We start from the raw sequence: 23,637 nt of genomic DNA, 5'->3' as shown, positions 1-23,637 counted from the left end.
CATCACTATGCCTCCTGACGTAAGAGTTGCCCATAAAAGATGCTGGATAGCCGGGTAGAGCTCACTTTCACAGTGTTGTCATTCTTACTCCACTTTACAGAACCTAAGAGCGCGAATACTTATTAGTCTACGTTATGTGGCACGGAGACATAGAGACGACACAGACTTTTAACCTTTATTTATTTTATTTTTTTATTTATTACATTTAAATTACCTGAGATTAGGAGTCTCGTTTCCAACAGACACCTGGCCAAGACTGCCCCAAACATAGAGGTACACTGCTTTCTCGAACAAAGATGTAGGATCGGTTACATTTAAACTGTGGTGAAAACTGTCACAGTAATGAGACAATATTCTGGACAGCTCATTGGAAATTGGTGAATGCGCAGAAGCTGGCGCGCGTAAAGGCGATGGGCAGGTTACCGCGCCGCACCAAGGCTGCTGTTTTCCTGAGAAACGTCAGACATAATACTCACTAAGACCACTAGCGATGCATTTATGGTGGTAATGGCTTACTCGGGTCGTTTCTCTTGGGACGACGTGCCAGCTACACGCTCTCAACCTGAGTAGAGGAATGTGCGCTATGAAACCCGTATGGAGGGCACAAGGTTGCACGTCGCCAAGACAAAAAAGCATGGATACAGACTGAAGAGGTGAGCGGCTTGAACTTGAGCTTTCCTGGGAACTGTACGGTGCTGTGTCCAGAGCGACCAGCCGCATCACCCCTAAAAACTTTTCCAAGAGCTCGCATGACTGGCGCGCAGGATGTTTTCTGGTCAGGCTGATCTGAATTACAGCTTCAACGTGAGCGATGACCGACAATGGGACGACATGCCGACGGACGCGGAGACTCTGTCCCCGACGGGGTTCGTCGTGCTGTCCGTGGTCCTGGGACTGATCATGACTTTTGGCTTTTTGAACAACTTTGTTGTCCTGCTTCTGTTTTGCAAATTCAAGACGCTGCGCACTCCGGTGAACATGCTGCTGCTGAACATCAGTGTCAGCGACATGCTGGTGTGTTTGTTCGGCACCACGCTCAGCTTTGCCTCCAGTATTCGGGGGAAGTGGCTCCTGGGTCGCCTCGGCTGCAGCTGGTACGGTTTCATCAACTCCTGCTTTGGTAAGTTTCTTACAGACTGCAGATATTAACATATTATTTTAAGTGGAACGTTTGAGAAACAAATGGTCGTGTCCACGTGCCAGAGTATCACTTTGACTATTCATCTCACAAATACTTTTTAGTAGAATATGCATCAATAAAGAGTGCATTTGCTGTCTGACCGCATGTCATATCTTGATGAATGTGTTTTCTTTGTATCAGCCTGAGAAACAGGGATGGCGCCAGAGGCGGCCCCAAGGAACATTACGTTTGTGGCCCCCTCATTTGAAATAATGCCAATTCAATTGTCACGGTGTTGCAGTACATCTTTCACTATGAAGATGGAGACGACTTAATGGGGAATTATGTGCTGATGTTGGTTCCTGCAGAGCATGGCATTTCTCCTCTACAGCAGTGGCCATCTGTTCAATGATTTAAAACATGATTTGCTGTGTGTTCACTATGTGTAGCAAGAATTAAATGTCAAAATTCTCATTTGCGGAGACAATTTGATTTTTGACTATCATTTCTCAAAAGCATCAGCTCCTTTGACCATTGGGCTCAGCATGCACAGTAAGAAAGCTCAAGATAAAGAGTTTATTCAATAAAAAAGGTTTACAACCATACCTAACACAAATATATTGAATGAATTTATGACTGCACACATGGTTTTAATGCCAGGACATTTAGAATCACAGTTTCACCTTGAACCTCGAGCCCCTGGCCTTTTGGAAGCTCTAAGGATTGCATGGGCTGCTTGTACCAAGGTGGTAATGCTAAATTATTTTAGTCAGACTATAGGCTAGAAGAAATTCACATGACCTCACATGACGCAAGTTAACTTATTAGAGGTTCTTTAGTGAGATATAGTATACTAATCTTTCTTTAATTATAGGACAACAGATAAACTTGTGTTTTATAAAAGAGCAGATTGTTGTGTGAGCAGTGTTTCTGTATATATGTAATATGTTATATGCTTGCTAACATTAACTTGCAAGCCAGGTAGCCTAACACTGCTGCTTTCTCCATAGAGGAGATGAAGATAAACGATCGACTATAGGAAGCCAGAGAGCTGAGATCACATGCAAATAAATGGCTAATTTATAAATAGCATTAGTAATGGGAATGCTTCTGTTTAAGCAATTTTTATCTATGTATAGAAATGACCGCTGTCAGCAAACAACGTGAGCAAGAGTGTCTGGGTTAAGATGTTTAGTTGTTCTGGCTCCTCTTTTGTTTTAAGACATTAATTCACATGTCTGTCTCCATACTTACGGCAAAGAAAATCAAAATTTATCTTTGAATTTGAGGAAACCCTCGCTTTAAAGTAACACTCCAGGGAATCCCAAACCAGGAAGGTGGTTTAAGTGTTTGAGGGTATTTTATTTAGTTTTGGGTTTGTCCCATGGTGCCTTGATACAATGACCTCAAAGAAAGCCATTGTTCAGTGAAATTGGTTCAGACCACTTGCTGTGTAGCTGACTCCTTGATCTATTACGCTGGGGCAATTATTTTGACAGACCAAATTACTTTATTTTCCCCAGTAGGCTAATTTAACTTTCCTTCAATCTCCTCTCTTTGTACTTTACCCTTTACTCGGTAGTGATTTTGCATGGTAACCCTTTTATAAGGCAGCAAGGTCGTATTGTTTTGTGACAAATTTATTTCTTTTCAGGATAAAACCCCTTGAGATGTACCATCTCGTTTTCGAGGGGGTCCTGACAAAAGACAAAATAAAATGTACACAACATAAGATACAACGCAATATGCAACAAATAACAGACATGGTTACAATTACAATTAGACTAGGCCTAATTATAAAAGGACAAAAACAAACACACACATTCGCGCACCATGCACACACCAAGAAATCTAGACATCCACACCCATATTATAACAACAGTAAATAGTGACAGTTAACAGGAGCAGTCTGTTGTGAGGTGAGCGATAAGAGCATTTTTGAATGAACCTAAATACTGCAGAGATTGTTTGCACATCTCAGATAGTGATCAGGTGCTTCATTCCAAAGGTAAGACAATGGAATTGAAAACAAGATCACAGCTGCAGTTCATTAGGCATTCAACACTTTTTATGAAACATTGAAAGTAAAAACATAAGATGAGGTTGAGACGGTCTTGTCTAGGAACAGAGAGCTTTCAGAAGAAATTGCATCAGATTTTCTTCTCAACTGCAGTAGCTGATTGTTCCAAGCGAAAGCAACTGTCCATGTGTGTGTGTGTGTGTGTGTGTGTGTGTACGTACATTTCCTTGTGTAAATTAATGGTTTGCTTATCAGCTTTCAGGGTTCCAGAGAGTGTGCTGCTGCACAGCAATTGATTCACATCTACTACAGCTACACACACAGGCATACATCTGTAGAATAGTAATACCAACTGGATTCTGTAGGTGTCTTGAACAGTGTAGACTGGCATGAAGAACATAAAGAATATCCCTCTCTCAACCTTTATCTCAGGCAAACACACAAGGAGAAGGTGCATCTCTCTTAGCCAGAGGTCCTTCCTGGGGCGTTCAGATTAGGAATATTCAAGATAACCTCTTTTATATCCCCCTACCTTCTTCTGCTTCGTTTTCTACTGTAACAAACACACTGCTTCATCTCAGATTGACATTCTAAATGTGTGTGTGTGCATGTATCTGCGCGTGTGTAATTATATTCATGCATACATATGTTATGTGTGCATACTTCTATGCTTGTAACCAGCAAGTAAACCATGATCTCCAGTCAGTGACCATAAGGCAATATAAACAAATATCAGTTCATTTATGCTTGATTTAAAAAACCCTACCTTCACATAACTTAGATCAGTTTGACACTACTTACTGTACTATGATGTATACTATGATTTTACTATGATGTTTATCTAAAGGAAACTGAGTTAAGGTGAGTTTACCCACACTAGATTCCTGATTCACTGAAGTTTAACTAATTTAGTTAATTCTTTGTAAAAAAAAAAATAAAGAAATAAAGAAATAAATAAATGAATAAATATTTAAAAAAATAAAAATAAAAAATGAATACAGAGCTGTTGAAGGGAGCATCTCCCTCTTATACTGAATACAGTTTCTTAATTTTACTCCCACCTGTAGTTTCCCATTGTCACTTTCTATCCTCATCCTTTACATACATACTCTACATAAATGCAAATTAATTTTCTTGCTTTTAAACAGATAATATTCATAACAAAACTGATATTGGAATACTAATGGTTATGTACTGGGGGTGTGTTGGGTTTCCCGATTCTGTAGATCCTTTGCCTTTGTTTTCCCATCTTTCCTTGCTGGTAATTCATAGGTATAACTTTCCCTTTTGTCATGTCATGGTTCAGGACCAGACTGTGCATAGCTACACATGCACTCTGCACACACACACACACACACACACACACACACACACACACATAAACAATACATAAGCAATCTTGTTTCCTCCTTACATTCTTGACCTCTCAATCCCAAGGCACCACCCCACAACAATATGCCTTGAATAAATCTGCCCACACATGTTACATACATGTTCACAAACACACAGCACACGCATGCATAGTACACCTTGTCCTCCCCCTGGAGTGGCCTCATTAAAAGAACATTACAACGGCAGTTTCTCATGCCCAATGACGCATGGCCACGCTTAAACGTGTATGAAGATTGCAGAGTGCTTTGGTTAAACAGCCCGTCGCAGCAAAAAGCCTTTGCCGAGTCTGACTCAGATAATTCATTTTCTCTATAAAGCTCTCCGCCACCATACCCAGCCTCCTATCCTTCCTCCAGATAAGGTACATGATAGGGGAGAGGCTGCTTCCACCCACCAGAGCCTGAGCATGAACTCACACATCATATATAGTGCTATGGCATGAGTCTGTGTGTGTGTGTGTGTGTGTGTGTGTGTGTGTGTGTGTGTGTGTGTGTGTGTGTGCCATGATTGATCACCCACTGTTCCTGGACTAAAGGGCTGTACCTTGGCTAGTCTTAAACAAGGATTGAATGCAATGAATCATCCAGTTTTAACTTCACATGATGACCTCAGTGTCTTCTCTCCTCTCATTCATACATTTTTGTTTGGGTCCATAGATTTGTTCAGATTTGTCAGTTTACCTCTTGTCTTCTTAAGGAACAGAAGAAGATGATGGAGACCAGTGAGGTGCAGGATGAGTCATAGCCTGAAGTCCATGTTCATTCAAATTCACGGTGTGTTTTATCTACTCCGATGTCGTTGGAGTGCTCTCTTTTACATACAACTCAGCATTTTGTCTCTGAAGTGCTAATTCCTCCATGGTTTGTGGAAGATGTGGCTTGATCGTGTTGGGAGGGGCATGGCCTACACTTAGCCTTTACATGGGGTATTTGTAGTGGTCATGTCATTTTCCACACACTGCACATGTTTAAACACTGGTTTACGTGTGTTGGACTGTCATTTTCATTTAAGTATCACAAGTCTAAAGGTTGGAGATCGATTAATAGTAAATGTGGATGGTGCGAGGGAATACAGAGCTGCATCTCTAATAGGCACTGTAGGGAAGCTTTAGCCTTGACTGAAGGCATATCAATTAGGCCGGGGTCAGAGCGTGGTGATTGGAGAAACAAACAGAGAAAAGGGATATCTGCTGGTCTCATGTGGCTACGCTGAGAATGGCAATGAGTGACACAGAGGCAGAAAAACAGCTTCTGACAGAGAGATGCAGCACATTGGTCATGTTTTGGTTTTTCATCAGTAGGTGATGCTGTGGGTTTGGGTTCAGCCTGCAACCTTATTGAGTCTCTCTCTCTCTCTCTCTCTCTCTCTCTCTCTCTCTCTCTCTCTCTCTCTCATGTCTTGGCATGTCTAGAGAAGTACATCTAACCATAAACAAGTCAGTAAATGTAGTTGTTGCAAATAAACAAGTCATAGACTTTGCTAGCCACATAAGGAGAGCTAACTATGATGAATGAGAGTAAAACAAAAGTCCGACTCAGGTTCATCAGTGATATTACGCTCATCGCTTTTGTCATTTTAGTAGTAGCTCAGACAGAGATAAATGGTTGCACAATGAATACAAATTGACAGCAGCAATGTGTTGAGAATAGTGATGAGACTTTGACTGTGCCGCCACAACTTTTTAACGTCAACGTCAACGGCAGAGATGTTAAACTCCAGCATAGCATTACGTATACCTAGAGGTTATTGTGATAGTGTGACAATTAAGCTATTACCTATTTGTATATTTTGATTTTAATATATATTTACAACACAAGCTTGATGTGTTGAATCCAACCAGTCCCTTCCACATTGTTGCTTAGGAGCCTTGTTCATTTGCATATTATTGAAAGTGGCCCATCTCTTCGAAAGTCTCTTCGCAAAGTCATCAGAAATTACAATGCATTCCACTGCACAATGTGTCAGAAAGGTCTTTCTCTGCTGATGAGAGTTTAAAGACTGGATGAAGGTTGATACATAGTTCAATAACATGCAGATTTAATCAAAATTAAGAATTTATCAAAAATCTGAAATTCTTGATTGATTCCTCCAATCCCTGTTTGCTTAATTTTTTACTTTCAATGGTAATGATTTTTTTTTTTTGCTTTCCCATTAGCATGCTGGCTCATCTCCAGTGTTGAAATAGGTTTTGTCACCCCTAGCTTCTGTCCTTGAAACATCAAGACACTAGGAATATATTGTAATGGCACTATGAATGTAAAATTAGATGGTCATTATTATTAATGAATCCATAGATGCTCATTTCCTGGTTGTGATAATTTTAGCCCTCACACAGGTGGAGAGAAATGGAAGTGGAATGAGTAGACTCACTGGGAGCTTACTTCTGTTTCTGCTCAACCTGTTTTCACTTCTGCATCTCTACTTTCATCCATTTTGCTCTGTTAAATCACAATTTCCCTTTTCCATCACGTTGTATTTCCTCTGGTGCACCTTTGCTGTTTCATATTTCTTTCTGGATGAAAATATGTGCAACATTCTAGTCACCCAGAACAGCCAAAAAATTTTCTGAAACGTCCCAATTACAAAAAGCCATTTGTAAACAAAGGCCATGGTTATATTGTATTCTGTTGCAAGTTACACAGAGTACATTGTGTTTACTCGACTCTGCGTCAAGAAAACCAAACACCTGAACCCACAAAACACATTAGTTTTAACAATAAAGAGAGCTATTTTAAGAGAAACAATGTTGCAGTCTGTCTTTGGGAGTTGTTGTCTTCACTGAGTGAGAATTATTGAGACTTTTACCTAATGAATTGAATTTGGCTCATCACTGCCGAAAAGATGCTGCAACATTCTACTCTATAATAAGCAGCTACAGTAGGGGATGATTCCAATCTTTCTATTCTGTAATAAATCACTGAGCTTACTTTATCATGGCTTGAGATGTCATCAGCCAGTACGTCTCCCTCTGTCTTCTCACTGAATATGTCACTAACACAAAGCTATTCTTTAAGGCATCACTGTTGTGCCATACTGTACTTTTGTCTGAGCTCTCTCACTCTTGGAGCCTTTGAAAGCACTGCTGAGAACAAAGAGATAAAACAGCAAATTTAGTTTTCAATGACAGTGCCTTATATTTTCATCCAGCGCGTTCATCCAGTAGTACTGTAAAACAACAACATGATGAAACCAGAGGAGAACAATGTCATAGAGGGTTCCTGACGCTCAATGACAATAATAATTATAATAAAAGTAAGAAGTCCAAGGCTTTTGCCACGCACGCACGGGCGCACATGAGCATGCATGTACCAACTCTATCTGGAGAGCATAATTCTGATAATGACTGTGGAAAGAACTTAAGTCTTTGTTGGGAGAGTCCGTACTCGGGGAGTTGGCGGCGCTGCGCGGCTCTTTCTAATTCACAGCACAGATAAATCCTCAGTAACCCCAGAGAGCAAAGTTACAGAATACAGGAAGAGTCCTGGGAATGATGCTCTGCATCCTGATATGCAGGTCCTGTCTCTCCCCTGTACTCATGTTCAGCGCTATCGCAGCGCTATTCTCCTCAGGCTCCAGGATACAGTTCAGGAATCCATACAATGTCGAATCACTTAAATAATACTGCATTTCATTTTGTCTTCAGTCAAAAAGGAAAGTCAAAAATGTCAAACCAATTAAAAGCAAAACCAAATTCCCTGATCACCAGTGCTAATTGTGTACCATGGGGCAACTGTGGGCAATTTTAAGTTAGAAGACTAACACTCAAGAAAAGGTTACATCTCCTCTATCCATTTCCAACCAGCTTAACCAACATTGTTTTTCATTTAATTTAAGACATTCAATTTCAGTATCTAAATCCATCAGATTGTGGATGGTGACTGTCTAGGTTGTAACCATAGTAACAAGGATCTCTCCTGGCCAGATGCTGTACCAAGGGACTGTCTGGCGTGACAAGGAATAAAGATCAATGACCTGTTTGGTGTCCACCGCTAAGACCCTGGCGGTGCGGTTGTGGGATTCAAGTTGTGCAAAATATTGCTTTGCAACGTACTGCTGTTTTGTTGAAAGATTTCCAAGCCGTTTCCAAGGCCGAGGGTTAAATGGCAAATTCTGACAGGCATATTGAAGATCTGTACGTGAGTGAAATGACTTGCTCTGTCTCAATGTAGTTCAGCACTGACTGTTATTTTCCTCTGAAAATGACACATACTGTGATGAGTTGTGAAAACAATACATTGTTTATGCTGCTGTATCAGGTTCACCACACTGGAGAAATTTCATTCTGCATCAACTTTTCTAAAACGTTGTTTTTGTGTAATGTGATCGCAGTTTAAATGGTGAAACAGCTGGAATAACTGAAACTGAAATGTGACTGTCCTCTCTGTTCCCTCCCTTCAACAAAAGCAAGGGTTTATTCCAGACAGTGTTTTGGGGGAGAATGTGTTATCTGATGATTGTTGTTCAGTATTTATAAATCTCAGATGATTACACTTTTACTGTTTTGGAACTATAACTACAAACTATAACTTGTATAACTGCAATAATATGCAGTAGTGAGTTTTACTTTCATGCCAGCAATCATGTAGTCAGAGTTATGATGTTTGGTGTTGGTAAGATAAGACAAGTAAGATAAGAAAAAAAAGATAATATTGCACTTTATTGATCTCTTGGGGGAAATTCAGGTGCCACAGCAGCAATTAGTGGAACAATGCCAAGGAAGTCAAGTACAGGAAGGTAATAGAAAAAAGGTAATAACATAAATAAAGGTAACATACATAATATAAATCTATAAGAGGCAGTGCAACTAAATGCAAATAATAAATGCAGTCCAAGGATATATTCCAGAGGAATGTAATATCCGTGTGCAACAGTGTCCAAGCATCCAGGTTAGAGGAAGGATGGTCTGAGTTGGCATCTTAGCTTCTATGACTTATTGCTATTTTCCGAAGCTACCAACAATCACATAAAAAACAATACAACAGGGTTCCAGCACTATGTGCCTGGACCCCTAAAAACACAATGGCAGAGCTTGGCTGTAGCCAGGAACAGATATTTCAAGTGTGTGTGTGTGTGTGTGTGTGTGTGTGTGTGTGTGTGTGTGTGTGTGTGTGTGTGTGCTCACATACATGGAATTATGGTGTTTCTCTCCTCTGTCTGCCCCATATTGACTTGTTAGTGAGATGGATGATGCGTGAGATTCAGTATCATTAATAATACACCTCACCTTCTCAAACCTCACCTTCTCACCCACCTGCCACTCTCTACTCTCTCCCCCTCTGGAGCCTCCTAACTTCTCCACTTCTCCTCCCATATTCTCATTTTTCACAATGGCTTTTCCACTCCCTATGTTCCCTCTGGCTCTCTCTATTTCTCATTTTGTCCTCTGCTCTCATTCTACTCTATTTTATCAGCTCCTGTCATGATATTACTAATATTCGTCATCGTAAGTCCGTAAAAACAAACGGTCTCGCAGGCCGTTAGGTATAGGATAATCGGCAAAATCCCCTTTGTGTTGCACATAAAAAAAAGTTGTCATACTTCAATACCCCCGTGATTTAAAACGCACAATATTACCATCCGGCATTCAAGAAATGGAGAGTTAAAGGGCATTAAATCCCAAAGCTATTGAGGAGAAAACCATGCCACACTGAAGCCAGGCAGACAGAACGCAATGCAGGAACAATAAAATGTTTAAATCTCCTTTTTTACTGTTATTCACCCCATCACTGATAACAAAAATGCATATTTAATGTGTGTGCATTTAAATCAACGTCTCCTACGTTTGAAGTTGGATATTAAGAGGTGATCCAAAGGACAATATTTCATGTCTAAGGGAGAAATTTAGAGCGACAGTGCTACATACAGTATGCACTTGTGTTCCAGTCTGCATGCATCACTATTTTTATGTTATTTCTGTCAATAGTTAAACCGGGACCGACACTCTATTACATAAATATGGAAATTATACTTCACATTTCATGTTTTAGCATGTTAGAATTTAGAATTAACTCGTCTCAAATTAAAGCTAATGAGACTGTGTGTGAGATCAAAGGCTGTGGGGAAGGCAGTGTGCTAGCTGCTGACTCAGCTTCTCCATGCAGAAGCCCAGTCTCCACCAGGAAGAAGCCAGGATCCATTAGGAAGTGAAATGAGATCAGTTCAGAGAGACACAGATCTGTCGTTCTAGTTCCCGCTTAAAATGCAGGATTGTTAAACAGAGCTACAGAGTTGGTGGGTCATATTTTGCTTGCAGCTCTCTGAGGAGGCAATTTGTGTGTGTGTGTGTGTGTGTGTGTGTATGTGTGTGTGTTGAATTTAGAGCGGGGCAAATAAGGGACAAGGAGAAGGTGTGTGTGCTGAACCGTGCGAATCACAGGGTCTGTGCTGGTCCTGTGGCGAGTAGCCAGTGTGATGATCTTTTTACCTGATGGATTATATGTGACATCTCACCCCCACGCTCTCCACCTGCACTGAAATCCCCAGGAATCTCCCTCATCTGCCGTTTACTGTCAGCAGAATGAAGGGCTCATAAGACATAAGTTCAAACTAGAGACAGGTAAAACAGAGATGATGATACTCACGTCACCTTTGAATTAAAAAACATATCAACAAAATATTTTTTTCCTCAAGAGATCATTAAAGTAAAGGAAGAAATCACTGTTTTATTCTTAGAAAAAAAAAATGAAACAACATTCACCATGGTTTTCTCATTAGTATGGCAGTTGGTCAACAGGTGTCACAACTCATCACCATCTATATATCAGTATGTTTTACTCCAATTTAGATACTATGAGTGTAATTCACTGTGTCATAGATCATAAATGTCAATGTGCAAATGATTCACTGTCCGATGTTTCCCCCACTCTCACTCTCACTCTCTCTCTCTCTCTCTCTCTCTCTCTCTCTCTCTCTCTCTCTCTCAGGTATTGTGTCGCTCATCTCTCTGGTGATCCTCTCCTACGACCGCTACAGCACTCTGACTGTGTACAACAAGCGCGGGCCGGACTACCGCAAGCCCCTGCTGGCAGTGGGGGGGGCCTGGCTGTACTCCTTGCTGTGGACGGTGCCCCCCCTGCTGGGCTGGAGCAGCTATGGCATAGAGGGGGCAGGAACCAGCTGCTCGGTGACCTGGAAGGTTCGGACGGCCCAGTCCCACGCCTACATCATCTGCCTCTTCATTTTCTGCCTGGGTCTACCCATCCTGGTCATGGTCTACTGCTACAGCAGGCTGCTTTGGGCGGTCAAGCAGGTAGAGAGACGGAGAGGCAGTGTGTGTGTGTGTGTGTGTGTGTGTTCATGTGTCAGGCTTGCTATTTGACTGTGAGATGTTAAAGAAACAAATCCACCCTAAAACACTTTAAAAAAAAACAGCTATTGGTGATGTACCTTGCATTTCTGGACCCATCTTGTTATTTGGTGGTGTATTAGTCTTATTCCCTCAGATAACTAAGCATAGACGACATGACATCAAGATATTTTCTGTTTGATAGCAGAAAAATGTTCAGCTATCCCAAACGGTAAATGTCAGGTTTTGGTGTCAGTCCCTCAGACTCAACAACCATACAGGGAGAAATCCATTGTGGAAGAGGTAGAGATGCCAATTTCTCCACTGACAGTAGCCTCAATAGACCAGAATGCAATGCAGCTGCAAGACGTGTTGCGTTTTGAGTAAGGGGCCACGAAAACATGCTTATTTATTAAGCATTTTCAAAAGCTAGGTGACGGGCAGTGTACGTCAAAACACACAAAGTCTGTCAATCACTACAAGCTGTCACCAAATGGATAGCACCCTCTGATCATTGCGTAAACACTGACACAAAAAATGCTACGTATGTGCATCGAAACTGGACAGACTGTGTAGCTTATATCGTGCTGCTGACAATACAAAGATTGCCCCACACACAAATATGAAAGCAAAACATGTCTATACAGTATTCATATATCCCAGTCCATACAATGACCAAATGAAACAAAGGCAAGGCTGGTTACAGTACTGAAAACAAAACAATACACTGTCTATTGAAAAACGCAAGGTCGCCATAATTACAGTCAAGGATTGTAAGAAGCAATCATTCAAAGGCAGTTGTGCTCTTTTACTTTTCCATTGTCGGAAACTTACTGGGGAAGGGATTCACTGGAATCACACGTCACACTGGCCTTTTCTTTTGCACAAACACAATGCTCCTTGTACATAGCTGACTGACAAATGTACAATCTGTTTTGTCATTGCGTCTAGGCAATGACAACTGCATTTTGTGTTTTGCAAAATGTGCTTTAGCATTAGCATTTTGTGTGAACACAAAAGTGAGAGTGAGAGTTGAAATAGTCTATCTAAATGATTGAGGAAAAAGTGTAAAGAAGTAGACGAGAGAAAGTGGGTACACAAAAAAATGCATTACACCCCTTCAACACAAAATAACTCCTGGAATGCACTGAACATCACAAATTGATGATATCTAACACTAAGATTATCCAATGGTGGAATTTTCCTTTAAATGTCCTTTAGGCTTCAGATACATACTGAAGGAGATAAGAGCTGAACCTTAGATGTCTTCTGTTCAAAGCTAAGAAGCTGCGTGGGGTTTTGTTGAGTCTTAAGGACTGAGTCTTGTCTACCTGGAGTCAGTTAAATCACCTGCACTCCCCTGCAGTGATTTAAATTGTCCTGAGAGTATAGAGTGGTTTAGCGAAGCAGGGGATTACCTCGACATATCTCTTTAGAAAGATCAGCAGCTTTGATAAAGCCTAAGCCACTCATAGTGAACAGACAGAAACAAAACAGGACAATAAAACACACTATATATTGTTTTGTGTATAGTGTAGTCTAACTGTATAACCACATATATTGTATATACTCCCACTGCTCTTGCTTTCTTGTCTTTTAAACACACACACACGCACATACAGCCCATAGTGGTCTTTCTTACTGTGAGTAGCCTGTTACTCTCTGACCACTGGATGCCCTTCTGTAAATACGTATATTCCTCTGTTTGGAAGGGGCCCCTGGTAGCAATAAGCAGCTTTCACTAAGTGTTCTTCACTCACAATTACCTCTCTGTAGGTCACATTGGCAAAATCGATTTCAGTCGGCATTACTATTGCTCTGCAGCCTGTGGAGCCAAAAGCAATGCAACATCTCAAACACTCTTTCAACTAGCCAATCAGTCATGAAAACTGTGGCTCCACCGCCACTTCTCCTGATTCCAATGACACCCTTAGCTACTGCAAATTCTTTACCAATTCTTTTGATTAAATGAGGCCGGGTTGATACCTGCCGACCTGCCAGCGGTCATCACTGACTTGGCTTGCAAAGTGTGATTTTATGTGGTGAGGGTTGAGTGTGCAGAAGTCTTAACGTGAGAAGGTGCTGGGCCGTGTGCGAGTGTGTGAGTGTCCCTGATGCGTCTTTACGTCAGTCTGTTACCTCCTGACAAAGTCAATTATTCAGCAAGAGTGCACAGAAAAGGACAGCTGTCTCTATTTGTCTCACTTTTTTTGTACCTACAGAGGAGTGAGGGGAAATTGATTGGGAAAGCAGGAGTCCTGTCATGAAATGGGGAGGCAGTGGGACAGAACTGTTGTGTTAGGAAAGAGATCTGCAGGCATAACATGAATGTCTGCCATAGCGGATCTCAAAGGAACCAGAATGAGAGAGTTGTAGATGAATGAATGGGAAAAACGGGAGTGGATAGGTGAAAGAAAAGTGAGTAGGAGGAGATTAAAAGATATTTAGTGGGAGCGAGATTAAAAGAGACACAATTAATGGGATGAGGAGAGAGAGAGATACTAGTTTGATAATCAAATATAGATCAAGAGATAGGTAACGAAAAAAGAGTGAGATAAGACAGGGATATCACTGTGTATAAAGGCACTTCTTTTCTTTTTAACTATGGTGTCTGTCTTACTCCCTCTCTCTCTCTCTGTCTTTCACACACACACAAACTTTCTCTACCCCTCTATAACCACATTTTTTTAGTAAGTTTGTGTTCCTCATGCATATGTAAATCCTCCATTCAATAATATTGTAAATTTTAAGGTTTTAATCCATAGCAGCAGCCGGAAAAACAACATTCCAGCACAGAGCCTATTCTTTGACAGTGTTTCACCAATTTTAAATAGTAAGTGAGTGAAGCATTAGGAAAAAATGGGTCGCAAAGGAGGAGGAGCGGTGTCTCTTTCTTCCCTCCCTTCCTCATCTCTTTCCCTCTCTCGTCCACAGGTGGGTAAGATCCGTAAGACTGCAGCCCGGCAGAGGGAGTTCCACATCCTGTTCATGGTTCTGACCACAGTGGTTTGCTACCTGCTGTGCTGGATGCCCTACGGTGTGGTGGCCATGATAGCTACGTTCGGCCCGCCAGACATCATTAGTCCTGTGGCTAGTGTGGTGCCTTCGCTACTGGCCAAGAGCAGCACAGTCATCAACCCCCTCATCTATATACTGATGAACAAACAGGTGAGAGACTAGTGTGTGTTTGTGTTACCCTTTGAATGACAAGAACAACGCTCTACATGTACAACAGCTTTATTTACATGGTAAAAAAAGACGAATTAACAACAGCTGAAATCATACAAACGCTCTATTTAAATATCCATTCAAGTGTAATAAAAGGGCCTTCAATGACAAACCAAAATGAAAATCTCTTAAAAAGAACACCCTAAGGCTATAGGGAGTGAAAGAGGAGCTTCACTCTTATTGTGGTCAGTCATGAATGTTTCTTCTCCTCTTCCTCTTTTGAGGGATCCTGAAGGAGCTTGAAGGAAATGTAGAAAGTGAAACTGAAAAAGTTGGACAATCCTTCAGAGGCAGTGTGGTGCAGCAACTCCCCACAATACAGAATAGAAAGATTATACATTAAAAGAGAGGCCTCAAGAGCAGAGAGAGAAGAGAGAAGAGAGAAAGAGGCTAAAAAAAAGAGCATGAACATGAGCATTGAAGAACAGTTACCTCCAAATATTTTCTTATCTCAGCACATCGCCGCTGATCAAACAGGAAAGTTAATGCCAAGTTTCAGTACAGTGTCCACTATTGAATACTGAACAGAAAATTACCTTCTTAAAAAAGGCATTTACAATTAAACCAAATCCCACTCCAAGCATCCCAGAGAGAAGCAATAGCACCTTAGAAGTCCTGCTATTACTTAAAAAAAATCCCTCCTCCTGCCTTTAACCCACCCAGATAAAACATAATTAAAAAATGAAGTTTGGCACAATATCAAGATTCTACTGCAGTTGCCAGAAGGCATTGCACTTCATCAAATGCTTCCAGGGAAACTAATAATAGCTGCACCGCAGCTGGATGTGATTTCCCTATCCACACGCATGCATTGAAATCTGCACAACACCAGTAAAAAAAATCTCATTTTTAGCACAGTCTCCTGCTTCTCACAATACCAAAGACGATGCTGTCTATTTACAGTACGGTACAGCACAGACATGGACAGTTTAAGACTCTTAGCCCTGATCCAGATTTGCATGCTCTGTGCATTGGAAAGTAATAAAATGGTTATTAGAAATGTACATGTACAATATATTCAGGGTTTTTTGCACCTTCAGTGTGTTACAATCACAAGCAATAAAAACATTTGATGATTTATGTCAACAAAAGAGCAAAGCTAAAAACCTGCATGATTCCAACTGAATACTGCATCTCCTCAAGCCTCAGAAACTCTTTCCTGGGTTTCTTTCTGTGATATTTAAGTGAGAGATTCGCCCCCTCTGGAACAACGACTACTTCTCTCTGGCTCCCTGCTAAGTACCTGCTAATGAGATGCCCAGTAATTCACTTGACACAGCACAATGCTAAGCACCAGGATAATCGCATACAAAGAAAAAGCATCTTCTAACAAACAGCTTTGCCATTTAGCCTTTTTCATCTACTACCTGGACAGAGCCATCTTATTCAACACACAACGCAATATACGTTTTAACATCATGTACCAAACCACAAACAATGGGCACAAAAACATTTTCTAGAATAGCATACACTTTGCAATAAAAATCTCCGTTATAGGCTGACTGCATGGCTCCAGTACAAGTCACAACTCCTGTCATGTCTGCATGGTATTTGTTATTTGGCAAATTACCATACTTATGACCATATGCACAACTTTCGGATAAAGATAAAGAGGTAAGAGTCCAAACTGGTTCAATGAATGTATGCAAGTCAAAAGTCACAAAGCTTGACAGCTAGCTCCCCCCCCCCCCACCTCCCTCCCTCCCACGCCAAACAAATACCTCTGGAGCTGAGGCTCACTGCCGGTCTGGCACTCAGTGTAAACATGAAAACCATCAAAGCAGGAGGAGACAGCCAGCCTGTAAATATTACTGGTTCAAATCCCCTTTCTGATAAGACATGGTCTCCGCTCTGAGCTGCGGAAGGGTTTTTCCCCTGCAGACCAATATCACTGGGTTCAGGAAATATGAGAAACCTAGAGCCGTAGGAAATGATGGCTTAAAACGCTGCATGCCGCCGTCACATGACAGACGTAACCCTGCGATGATGAGCACTGCATGCACAGACCGAACTTCAGTGGTGAACTCGGGCGGTGATTTGGCCGTGACAGAGGGTGATAAAAGTTACATTCAATAAAAAGTGAACTGACCTTCAAATGGGGGCTGATGATTGCACACTGTGTTTGCATGAGGCAGAGCTGAGAAGCCCCTCAGACAGTCAACACTACCTCGACAATCCCAACTGCTCAACACCTCATTCAGCGATTTAACTCAATAGTACTGCAGTCCTGACGATAGCATACACAATACACACCGCATGTATCTGAACAGTCAAAAGGCAACCCGAGGAAAGTGTTCAGTCGACCACTAGGCACAGGGTTACAGCTGTTCTGAGCACCTGTTTAGATTGAAGATCCATTTTGGCCCCATTTACTCCGATTTAACTATGCCCTCGTTTACAAAAAAAAAGAAAAGGTATTCACTGTCTGGGATAAATCCAAAGAGGGCAACCAATGCCTCACCCTGGGATTTTATCTACAAGACAAAGAGGCTTCTTGGCGTTGAGTCAGAAGTCATCCTTAAAGTGCGAAGTAGGAGTGACAATCTGGTAAGTGGTTTGTGTAGTCATGCACGGAGAGTGAGTCAGTATTGAGCATAACGACATCAGCAGTGCAAAATAAACCCCTGATGAAAACACCAAACGAGACTTCTGACTTCACAAGAGGATATCTGAGGAATGTCAAACAAGAACACCTGCTGCAGGTTCATGAAATGTGAATCCGTGCTGTTAAATAATACTGATAGAGACTGAACAGTGTTTGGTGTAGCTTGACTTTCTCTCAGTGGAGACATCAAGACTCTGTTTTACACTGTATGTGCATTCCTCTGTATATGTAGCTGGTATACGTCAGTGGAAGTGTAGCTGGTATACGTCAGTGGAAGTGTAGCTGCTATATGTCAGTGGAAGTGTGTGTTTGTGGAAGTGTGTGTTTGTGTGTGTGTGTGTGTGTGTGTGTGTGTGTGTGTGTGTGTGTGTGTGTGTGCACGCATGTATGACATTCAGTGCAGACTACTGCTTGCTTTGTCAGATGTTCACAACCCTTTGGACCAATAAAAATCACAAATATCCATCATTATAAACAGTGGAATTACCTTTAGGTCGCAGACCACCCAAAGCTATTGATAAACACAGAGTTCACGACATTAAAACACACCCAGATACTGAAAATTCACTTGTCTATCTAAAAACACTGATCTATTGCTACCCTAGTCAGCTCCACTGCTAACGTGGCTCAGCTAAAGCAGAGAAGTCCTTTCAGGCCGGTTGACCCGTCGCTCTCAGAGACAGACCCTCTCCTGCCCCCGGTCTATTAAAAAAGTCTTGATGAAGATAAGGTCTGTCAGAATGCTCCACGCTGATCCCACCCTGAGGGGCTATGGCTTGTGTTCTTCACGGGTCTAATTTGACACTTGTAAGTTCCAGCCTCCTTGTCTCCAGTGGCTTTATTGCACCTCTCCCTCAGTCAGCCAAAAGGGCTGGGGTGTGTGTGTGTGTGTGTTTGGGCTCAGAGGATAAGGTTTCATATCTCAGATGTCACAGTTGACGGTGCTGAAGCCGGGAAGAGTGACGCGTCCCTTCCTCTTGAGGTCACTCTCAGGGCCCGTGTTGATCCGCTGGACCAGGCTCTTCTCGTACAGGAGCGGGTGGTAGGCACCCAGTGTGCAGGCGGCGTCGTAGTAACGCTCGTGGTAGTGGCACAGGTCCGTCTGCCTCATGGAGGGGATGTATTCGTACACGTGCACCTGCTCGCACAGCGCCATCATCAGGAGGATGCCTACAACGGAAACACACAAACGGTAGTTTAGATATTCATATTCGGAAACGTTGTGCGGCTTTCTTTCACTTTGACATTTTTCACCCACAACTGAGAGCCAGTTGTAGCATTTACAGTGAATCATTACCACATTAACTTTAAGACTTTGAGAGATTGGTGTAATTGCCATAAACAAACAAGACCATTTTTGTGATTTTGCAGGAAATCTGGTGGATTACTCTAGGACACAAAACAGGAGAAGTGTCGCCTTCTTCCAGCACAAAAGGAGCTAAAGCTTTCAGAGTTTATTGTAATGGCAGATGCTGGAAGGAGTTTAAGGCTGATGGGAAAAAAACACTTCCAACATGTTTATCCACTTCAGTAAAGTGAAAGAGAAAACCTTTGACTGAAGAAGCAAAGATCCTCTTTGCGGCAAGAAGCAACAAACCACTGGTGTGAGAAAGAGGCTACCAGTCTCCTCCCATTTGTTTGCAGTAATTATACAAAGGTATCACAATTCATTTGACAATGATAATGATACCCCGATTAAAAACACTACATATATCACCTTTAAGAGGGACAAAAAAGGGCCACCTGAAAATGTCTGCAAATGGGTGTTGTGACATTAAGTGACAGCAGAGTCCTGAGATAAAGTCACTCACACATATCAGTTGTCACAAACACAGAACACATATCCATATCACCTCCCTCTACATCCCTATACATAAATGCGAAGGTCAGTCAGCCTAAATTGTGCTCCCCATACCAGCTGGGGAAATCTGGGCAGGGAAAGTGAATGAGCGACACACTCCCCTCCCTCAACTATTACTTTAGTTGCCCTTGAGAAAGGCACTTAACCCCCCAAAACTGCTGCACAGTGGCAGCAGAGGAGGCTGCAGTTGTGCTATGCATTTCCCAGGTGTGAGTGAGTGTATCAGTGTGAATGTGAAGTCCATAAGTGTTAAAAAAAGAGCAACAATATAAAATGTATTGGCTTCCTGAGTCACTACAACAGATGGCCTGTAGTCGCTGCTTCAAACCTCTACTCAATTTGCTGCATCACAAACCAGGTAACAGAGTTGCCTTTTCCCCTGACTTTTCCCCTTGCCTTTTTCCTTAAAGCATAACTCTGGCCATTTTCCACCTGGACTCTATTTTCCCGTGAATTTCCAATTGATTTTGTGATTTTGACAAAAATCTCACAAATTGCTTCCTTTTTTTTTTTGATCAATATGTTTATTGATTTTCTTTTTAACAGAAAATGTATAAGTAAGTAAATGAAAAACAACATCAGCATAAAACAAAAGTCAATAATCACATAAAAAAAAGAATAATATTTTGCAAGAAAAGAAAAAAAATAATAATAATAATACAGTCAACTAAAATAAATAGAATATAAGAGATAAATAAATAATAATAGTAAAAAAAAAAGTAATAATAATAATAATAAAAAGAAAAACAGTGAAACATCTCAAACAAAACAGAAGTGGTACAGAGGCGAAAAACTAACAAAATTACCTTCTACAATGGTCTGATCCAATAATATATAACCTATATCATAATTGGGACATATTTCAAATTAAATACAGTGCCACAAGCCATTTAGATAACTCTCTCTCCACCACCCCACCTAAACACAAAGCATAATAAGTTACCCAGAATTCCCCTCATTAGCCAGTATTACACCCACATCACTTCGCCTAACAAAATCCAAAAATGGTCCCCAAAACTTTTCGAAAGTATTGTGTTTACCCTTCAGCATATAAGTTATCTTTTCCATTGCAAGACAAGACGACATTTCCCTGAGCCATTGGCCAATGCTAGGCCTGTTCACGCTTTTCCAGGCGAGAGCTATCAGGCGCTTTGCTTGCAATAAGCACATATCTATAAGTGCCTGTACATTGTTCTTTAGGCAAGGAATGGATGGATATAACCCCAGGATATACACTTTGGGATGGAGAGGTAGATTTACTGACACTATTTGGGATATCATATGGGATACCTCCTTCCAGAAGTCTTTAATTTTTTCACAGTCCCACAGACAATGAAACAGAGTCCCTTTAGAGTGATTGCACTTATAGCACATATCTGAATTCATACTATTAAACTTATTTAACTTAACAGGGGTTACATATGTTCGCATTAGCCGAGTGTTCACAGTCTGTGTCTGAGCTTTGGTGCAAATGCTACTCCACTCGTCCAGTGGTATATCCTCCTGGGTATCTTCCCTCCAAGAATTCAGTTTGTACACAGATGATTCAGTTGAGGCAGACACTAGCATATTGTAAAGAGCTGAAATTCTGCCCTTATCATTACAATGGGTTGAGATCTTATTTTCTAAAGTAGACAGAGGAGGTTCTAACAGATTTTGGTTATGAGCAGCTGTGAGGAAGCTCCTTAGCTGTAAATATTTAAAAAAATGATTTTTAGGAATATCACAAAAATCACAAATTGCTTCATTATAAAGCTACTTAAGTCTTGCTTGCCTGGGTGCGTGGCTCTCCAATACAGTCCTTTAGGGCCAAGGGACTCTATTTTAATCTCTTTTTCAATATATTGACACTTACTCTGTAATGAGATGTATGTATTTGTTTTCCAGTTTTTCCATGACCTGACAACTTTCACTATTTTGCACTACTGCACTATGTAGACAGGCAGCTGCAGCCGGCCGGCAAATTGTATATTATGAAGTGCTAAAGCATTGATCAAGGTAGCATTGAAACTGTATGAGGAAGGCATGACTTTAGATAAGTTACAGAGCAAGCAATTATGATGACATTTTTGTCAGCATCGATCGGCACGATGGAAAAAGATGGGGAAAAAAAGGGTTCAGGCCGTTCTTATTCTTGAATTCTCTCAACTATATTTAGGGAACGCAGAAGACAGAAAAGGGGGAGTGTGTGCCTCGGAGGATGGCTGTCAGGCTTTTCTACACAATGTGTTTAATGGCCTGGGAGGCCACACTAACTATGTTAGAAAACAGCTACTCCACCGATGCAGCAGACCATTAGCGAGCCATTTCCCCTTTCCAAACGGCACTTCCTGTTGACTTTGAGACATCAAAGTGCACTAAGGCAGGAGGATTTCTGCCTGAACAAACTCTGAGCACATCCTCTCTCTCTCTCTCTCTCTCTCTCTCTCTCAGTTCTACAGGTGTTTCCTGATTCTGTTCCACTGTAATCAGCGGCCGCTTGAGAACGGCCACTCCTCCATGCCCTCCAAGACCACGGTAATCCAGCTGAACCGCAGAGTCTACAGCAACACGGTGGCCTGCACCGCCCAGATCTCCACCAGCGCCCTCAACAAGTACAGCAGCACCCCAACCACCGAGCGCACCAACCCTCCTGAGGTCAACTCCTGAGCACAGAGAGCCTCGACAGGAAAAACATGACCGCGGCCGGAACGAAGTACACATGGCGCAGCTCGCTAGATACTTTACTTGTTACTCAATTATGCTCCACATGGCAATGTTCAACATGTCTGACAAACTGATGCCCTCCCTCCCTCAGTCTGTGACTGTGTGAGCAATATTGAGGAAAAATGTGAAATGAAGCATGATGCATTTAGAAAGCATTTGTGTCCTGTATGTGTGAAATGGTGTTTGTATGAAAAAAGACAGTGTTCTCCATTTCTGTGTGCTTCTTAATTTTTTTCCTGGATTTGGATTTTTATATTTGTTCAGTGTTTTTACACTTCCAAGACACAAAACGATACAAAATGCCTGTAAAATACATATTGTCTTAGTATATCTATGTGTACAGGGAGGTATGATATGCTTATCTTTCAATATTTGTTGTTTGGTCAATTATTTATTGATGATTGTGATAACTGATATCTTGTGGCTTGTACTGCTGACAATTATTTTTATGAACTTGCCTGTGAATTCTATTATCTAGGTAACCAAGCCCACCAGCAACAGCTGTACCATCTCTCATAATTACATTGCAATCAGAACAAATGAGAGGAAATGATGGACAGTGGGATGAAAATGTTTGGGGAAAAAAAAACTCACACCTAAGCACACATAAGCACAACTTCCCATACCCAGGCCAGCTTACTGTCCACATTGGCTATAAGGTTTAAATTCGTTTTTTTTTTTTAAATGTTAACATTTATTTGTTATGATTATGTGACCAATCACTAAAATACTGAATATTTTAAGAACGCCAGTACCTTTCAGTTTTATATTTTGTGTTTGAATTCTATTTTTAAACCTAGATACTATTTTTGCCCTTAGCGTGTGCATGTGTGTGTGTGTGCATGTTTAAGCTCAGATTTCCCACTTCTCCAGTGCCTGTTCTCTGTTGCTGCTCAGCCTGCTTGTCATTGTGTTGCTGTAAATACCGTGGCTAGCAACTCACAGACTCGGTGCTTCTCCACTCAGTGTCCAAGTGGACTGACGTGTTCATCTATCAACTTTTCCCCTTCACCGACCCCAGCCTCTGTCCTGGTCTGACTGAACATGGGAATGGTCTAGTGGACTAATGTCCAATGAGCTCTGAAAACACAGAGAAGTCTGAGTGACTCGGAGAACAAAGGCAATTTTCTAAGGATGATGTGAGGCTCTGATGTTGTGCCACAGTACTGTCGATGGATTTTGGGCTAAGGTCCGTTTCTAATGCTCAACTGCATGAACACTGCTTGCCTGCCTCTCAATGACTATAAATGGACTGGCGGGTGTGATAGTATTTTGCGAATGAAATTTGTACCTATGAATTCATGTGATGTTTGAAAACCTTCCCTCTCCTGCCATCCCACATGCAAAGAAAGTGCTATGAAGCCGTGTGCGTCTGTGTCCGTTGTGTTCATATTGAAATGGCTGCATTGCAACGACGATG

At 41.5% G+C, this 23,637-nt stretch overlaps 2 protein-coding genes across 2 annotated transcripts in view; one reads left to right on the top strand and one right to left on the bottom strand.

The window, feature by feature from the left end:
* The first annotated feature begins 765 nt into the window (after positions 1-765).
* Positions 766-22,160, top strand: tmtops2b (teleost multiple tissue opsin 2b). The gene is made up of 4 exons (XM_071539251.1): positions 766-1,120; positions 11,456-11,781; positions 14,752-14,985; positions 21,945-22,160. The coding sequence occupies exons 1-4, from the start codon at positions 766-768 to the stop codon at positions 22,158-22,160; spliced, it is 1,131 nt and encodes a 376-aa protein (XP_071395352.1).
* st6gal2a (ST6 beta-galactosamide alpha-2,6-sialyltranferase 2a) overlaps positions 16,771-23,637 on the bottom strand; it is a 35,395-nt gene continuing 28,528 nt past the window's right edge. Inside the window, exon 7 of the mRNA XM_071539250.1 lies at positions 16,771-18,820. Within this exon, the coding sequence (XP_071395351.1) occupies positions 18,573-18,820 (248 nt within the window). The 3' untranslated portion in view covers positions 16,771-18,572. The remainder of the gene's footprint in view (positions 18,821-23,637) is intronic.

Source organism: Centroberyx affinis, unplaced genomic scaffold (assembly GCF_046629955.1).
Source record: "Centroberyx affinis isolate AG114_WGS23_722 - 3 ecotype Tasmania unplaced genomic scaffold, CSIRO-AGI_Caff_v1 ptg003428l_1, whole genome shotgun sequence".
NCBI classification, from domain to species: domain Eukaryota; kingdom Metazoa; phylum Chordata; class Actinopteri; order Beryciformes; family Berycidae; genus Centroberyx; species Centroberyx affinis.
The sequence above is the reverse complement of the archived record's forward strand: the minus strand, read 5'-3'. Positions and strand labels throughout refer to the sequence as shown.

Excerpts from the sequence above, each read along its gene's own strand:
- tmtops2b (XM_071539251.1), top strand. The coding sequence starts at position 766 with ATGTTTTCTGGTCAGGCTGATCTGAATTACAGCTTCAACGTGAGCGAT. Across the intron at positions 1,121-11,455 it reads TTTCATCAACTCCTGCTTTG|GTATTGTGTCGCTCATCTCT; the intron begins GTAAGTTTCTTA and ends TCTCTCTCTCAG. Across the intron at positions 14,986-21,944 it reads ATATACTGATGAACAAACAG|TTCTACAGGTGTTTCCTGAT; the intron begins GTGAGAGACTAG and ends TCTCTCTCTCAG.